Source organism: Sceloporus occidentalis, unplaced genomic scaffold (genome assembly GCF_023333645.1).
Source record: "Sceloporus occidentalis isolate IW3139 unplaced genomic scaffold, rSceOcc1.0.p SCAF_106, whole genome shotgun sequence".
Classification (NCBI taxonomy): Eukaryota; Metazoa; Chordata; class Lepidosauria; order Squamata; family Phrynosomatidae; genus Sceloporus; species Sceloporus occidentalis.
Window position 1 is genome coordinate 1,466,676 of NW_028317086.1, and position 6,000 is coordinate 1,472,675.

General features: G+C 38.9%; 1 protein-coding gene across 4 annotated transcripts in view; it reads left to right on the forward strand.

The window, feature by feature from the left end:
- Positions 1 to 379, forward strand: part of LOC149283318 (pre-B-cell leukemia transcription factor 1-like) — a 76,673-nt gene extending 76,294 nt beyond the window's left edge. For all 4 annotated transcript variants that reach the window (XM_089497661.1, XM_089497663.1, XM_089497662.1 and 1 more), the window contains one exon: positions 287 to 379. In XM_089497661.1, coding sequence (XP_089353787.1) covers positions 287 to 379 — 93 coding nt within the window. The remainder of the gene's footprint in view (positions 1 to 286) is intronic.
- The last annotated feature ends 5,621 nt before the right edge of the window (positions 380 to 6,000 follow it).

Sequence of the window (6,000 nt, forward strand, 5' to 3'; positions counted from 1 at the left end):
GGAGAATGCTCCAGACTTTTACCTGTTAACATAAACTGTATCTAGTTATGATATCTGCATATATCAATGCAGCCAAGAAGCAGTCAATTTAGTTCAAACAGCACAGCTTACATGGAGAATGTATTGAGAATAAGCTCAGAGTATATATGGTGTATAGATCTGGCATTTCTATCTCGGATGAGTGTTTTAGTACATTTTCCATGTTACGTAAAAACTAGTTATATCCTTTTTGCTGTGCATTAATTGAACATGATGTCCCTCAACATTGTTCCCTGTGTTTTTACAGGCTAATGGGGGGTGGCAGGATGCAGCTACCCCTTCGTCTGTGACTTCCCCTACGGAAGGACCCGGCAGTGTCCACTCCGATACCTCCAACTGAGCAGCTCCTGAATCTCCACTCTTGAAAGCCAGATTCCATCCCTTTCCCTCTTACTCCAAATGGCCCCTGTGGAAATGCAGCAAACAGAACGACCTCTTGTGACATTAGCTCTTAAAGCCTCCCCAATACTTCATCTAGGATCATCACACCTCTCCGTACCATTTTCCACTCTGTGTTATCAAACGTATTCTGATTTGTTCACACCCTGCATTTAACAAGAAGAGAGAACATTTGGGAGGGGCAGGTTGCTGCGGATAGATTACCGAATCAAGAAGTGGTGATTTAAAAGTGGCTGCCATTTGCACGGGAGCAGCCATCTTTAAATAAGCTGCGAATTGAAACACACAAAAAATAAAAGAAAACATAGACTGTAAATTCAATCCCTCAAATGATATTTTTTTACATGAGTTGGCCTCCTGTTGCTCCCCCAACCAGTAGCTGAGGTGAAAATTGGGGAAAGATCCAGCTCTCCAGTCTTTTAACTACTCCTCCTGTCGCAGACTGCACTCTTTGGATATGTCCAGATATTCCATTGCATTTGGAGATGTAGCTCTGAACTCTGCCCCTTCCTGTGCCCTATGAACCCTCTTGGTTATTTGACATTTCTCCCTTTGGTATTTCCCACCTACACTTCTCACAGCATCTTGACAATCCCTTGCTGTTGGCAACTAGAAAAGCTGGGCTCTCTTGAAGAAACACTACATTTGATTCCATAGTTGAGTTGTGCTATATGGAAGTGGAGGGATGGTTATGCTATTATATGTATGGCTGTATTTCTCCTGGGAGTTCCAACTTCAGATGTCATGTTTGTGCATTGCTCTCCTAGATTTCATCACATGCCCTACCTAGCACTTTGCTTTCTGAGGATCCACACTGTTTGAGTTGGTGCTTTGTCAACTGGATCATCGTAAATTCAGACCCTAGCCTCAAGACATCACTCTATCCAAAGGCATTGGTTTCTTCAACAGCATTGTTCCACCACAGTTATCTGGGCTTATTTCAAACATCTTTCACTCAAGTGAAATATAAAACATTGATCTTACAGCAGAACCTCTGAAACATTGTACCCTCCATTAGACAAGATCGCATTTAAAACTTCTGATGTTGCTGACCCTTCCTCTGTACCAATTGTCAACTATTTCTTTTCCCCAGATGTAGGTTGCTTTAACCTCTATCCAAGATATCACCTGTACATCACCTACCCCAACGACACTCCGTCCTTCAGAGATTGCTCTGGAAACCGCTTTTCCCTCCACCAAATCATCACTCATTACAGAGCTAAATTGCACATTTTGTGTAGTAGGACATTACTCCGTCCTTTCATCTCGTACATGGACGCCATTTCTTGCCCTGATAAATCTTCCTGACTGGCAGTTATCCAAAGGCACGCACATGATGTGTCACAAATCCACGTTTGATACCAAAAAATCGCATGTACTCGCACAGATGGAAGACGGACAAAGAGGGAAGTGCTCAGCTTTATTAACATTCACTGCGGTTTCACATAACTTGTGTATCGTCGATTGTTATATTTGAGATAAACATTTGATGCTGGATGTTCTTGTATATTCTAAAGAAAAAAAAACAATGGGAAAAAAAAAAGAAAAAAAACAAAGAAAAAATGTCAAACAGCCAAAAAGTTGTTCTGGGTTTAATAACGTTTATTATTAAAAAAAAAAAAAACAAAAGCAAAAAAAAAACCTGTTTTTTTAAAGTCCTGTTGCAGAGATCACACCCATTTAGCATGGAAATAGGTTGCTGATTTCTATTTTATGTCTTTCATATTTCTTGCTTTAGTTTTAACACAAAAAAAACAAAACTACCTACATGTGATTTTATTTTATTCTTTTTGACACCACGCGTTTGTGAGTTAACGCAATGCTAGAGAAATGTAGTTGGGCACCTTTTTAGTTTTCTTTTTAATTTTTATTTTCTAAAGGGTGGGAGATGGGGCGGGCACAGGGTTTGGGGCAGATTTGGGATGCTTTTAGGGGAACAGGTGGGACATTTTTCCAGATATAAACCCCTTTACAGCCAGAGGAGTCTGTGATATATATTCTGTATTTTGCCCCTCTGGCAGCAAGGGGGGTAGTAAAGCAGATTCAAAGATTCTGCTAACAAAACACATTTTGTAAACTAAAATAAAAAAGTTTGAAAAAATGTTGGGAAAAAGTTGGAATAGTCAAACATAGGTACATCATAAAATGTACGTTTAATAACTTTTCTGAGAACAGAAATAAATTCTTTTTTTTTCCTGTTTTGTTCTCTTGTTTTTCTGGATTGTACCATATGAGTGTATATTATGTTTTATGCATTCAAAGATGTTAACATACATGCATTCGCAGAAAGACAGAACTTGCATGGGATTGGCTGTATTGTTGCAAGGGAGGTGGCAATTGGATAGATAAGAAAGAAACAAGAAACAATATTGGCTGATCTAGTGAGTAGTTTGAGGAAATCACAACACAACCCAATAAATAATGTGGATTTGGGTAGGATTCACTAATATGAACAGGCAAAGGTGGCTTAAGGTTTTTAGGAGGACTAATATACGTTTGGTGCACTTTCTTGTTATACAAGTGATAGAAACAGACACGGACAAAAGAACATTTGATCTTTTTTATAAAGATACATTATGGTGTTATAAAGGTAATAAGAAGTCTGTGCCTCATCCCTCCATCCTTTGAAACGCCAATGCTTGTAGACCCAAACTGCTTAATCAAGCAGTTCTCTCTGTAAGAGCCACCTCTGTGGGCAAGATACATGGGTAGTAATTATATTCTACAGACGGCTGTATCCAGAAAACATTTTACTGAAGAAATTCACAACTAGTAAAATATTTAACAAAGATGTCTCTCCACCCCACTTGCAAAGAAATCTGCATCTTATGGAATAGTCCACAGCTCTTTCCACACTTGTTAGAGAGATCGTCACATCTAGTGGGATAGTCCACAGACTGATTCCACCACACTACTTTGAACAAATACATTCCCGTGGAATATTTCACAGCTCTATCCAAAACACATTTTACAGAAGAAATTCACATCTACAGGAATACGCCACAGTCCAATATCTCGCCACAAGGCAGAGGGAACTCAACAGCTGTCTTAAACATCTGTGGGTTTTTTTCCATGCTTTGCACTTCACAGGTTTCCCCTGAGCTTCTTGTCATTCACAGAATTCTAGTTATATGTGACATATCTAAAATCTATTTGATTCATTTCTCTGCAATGATATCTTTACTAAGCACTTTTAATTATTAAGGTTTCACAAGACTCTACGCTGTGGTGTATTAAAATAGTTCCAGATTTCCCACCCCTCATTTTATTGTATTTTGTTGCATTTTTTCCTTGCTGAAAGGAAGTCACGCAGCCAAATAGAAAAATTAGTATAATATAAATTACACGAAAAACTGGAAACCATATTGCACACATAGGACTTGCCCAGCACCCGGATTGGATGCATATGACTTGCCATCTTTGTCCCCAAGCAGCATGCCTGTGTCATCTTTGCCCCAAACAGCCTCACTGTTTTATCTTTGCCCCACTTACACATCCATTCTATCACACACATGCTCAATCATCCACTCCACTCACAGATACTCATTCACAAATATTCATTCGCTCATTTACACATAAACATTCATACATTTTGGGTCTTATTAGTAGTAGTATTTACTATATCAATAGTATTCGAATTGAAACTGATACATACGTTTTGGAGATGAAGAAGTAGGATGCTATTATACTTTGGTATACTTCTGGCAATTAAGATTTGCCATAGCATTATCTGGGCACCCTGTGTTTTTCCTTGTCTCCCAGCAATTGTTTTTCAATCCTTGTTGCAGCATTTTATACTCAGTGTTCTGAACATTCTTTTTAAAACCGTATAAATGCACATCTACTACAATATTAGTCTATTTTAAGAGAATTATAGTTTTGCTCCATTAATTATGGCACCATACTGGTCTAAATCAGGCTCATATTTCATCTGTTTCTTTGTACATTATATGATTAGGGGATCTCTGCAGTGAAACTGGTACATAGGATCTAATGCCACTTTTTCCTTAATCATTTTAAACCAATTATAGGTTCTTTGCCTGGTATAATTATGATACGAGTGCTGAAGGAACATAATGAAGCTGGTTTCCTCAGGTTTCTTAATCACCTGAACCCAATATACAATGGTTTATTAAGATTCTGGTGTTTCTCTGCCAACAAATGGTAATTAACATGGTTACAATGGTTTTAGTAGCATACCAGATAGTAGTATATACACTCACTGGCCACTTTATAAGGTACACCTGTTCAATTGCTTGTTAGCACAAATAGTTAATCAGCCAATCACATGGCAGCAACTCAATGCTTTTAGGCATGTGGACATGGTCAAGACAAGTTGCTGGAGTTCAAACCGAGCATCAGAATGGGGAAACATGGATTTAAGTGACTTTGAACATGGCATGGTTGTTATTGCCAGACAAGCTGGTCTGAGTATTTCAGAAACTGCTGATCTACTGGGATTTTCACGCACAACCATCTCTAGGGTTTGCAGAGAATGGTCTGAAAGAGAAAATATCCAGTGAGCGGCAGTTGTGTGGATGAAAATGCCTTGTTGATGTCAGAGGTCAGAGTAGAATGGGCAGGGATGAAAGAAAGGCAACAGTAACTCAAATAACCACTCATTACAACCAAGGTATGCAGAATACCATCTCTGAACGCACAACACGTCGAGCCTTGAAGCAGATGGGCTACAGCAGCAGAAGACCTCACCAGGTGCCACTCATGTTAGCTAAGAACAGGAAATTGAGGCTACAATTCGCACAGGTTCACCAAAATTGGACAAAGGAAGACTGGAAGAACGTTGCCTGGTCTGATGAGTCTCAATTCCAGCTGTGACATTCAGATGGCAGGGTCAGACTTTGATGTAAACAACATGAAAGTATGGATCCATCTTACCTTGTATCAACGGTTTAACTAAAAATTTGCATCATGAATGTGCAGCCGACAAATCTGCAGCAACTGTGTGATGCCATCATGTCCATATGGACCAAAATTTCTGAGGAATGTTTCTAGGACCTTGTAGAAAGCATGCCACGAAGAATGAAGGCAGTTCTGAATAGAAAAAGGGGTCCAACCCGGTACTAGCAAGGTGTACCTTATAAAGTGGCCAGTGAGTGTATATTCCGTTTCCCTTCTCTAGGTCTACTCTCACAAAACGATTATACATTTTGTCTAAAACACAGGCACCAATATAAAGATGTTGAAGTATCGCGTACAGTTGTGGTACATCCTCGTTTGGATGAAAGATTATTTCCAGTATGGTCATCAATTTTTTAAGAACTGACAGTGAAGAATTGATGAAGAGCATACAAGTAGTTGATTCTAATTGTGATTTACCTAAATTAAAGGTGGATGCCTTCAAATTGGCTGTGCCATATTCACTCACGAAATAGGAGTTTATTCACTAAAGAGTGATCTGAAGATTAAATATTTAATCTTATTGATATGCATTATGAAGGGATGTGTTAGCCCTGCATAAAACACATTTAACCCTGAAAATGGTAGGCATTTGACAGAAGATTTTGTGGAGGGTTTCAGTTCTATCTCACTTTCACTTGGCTT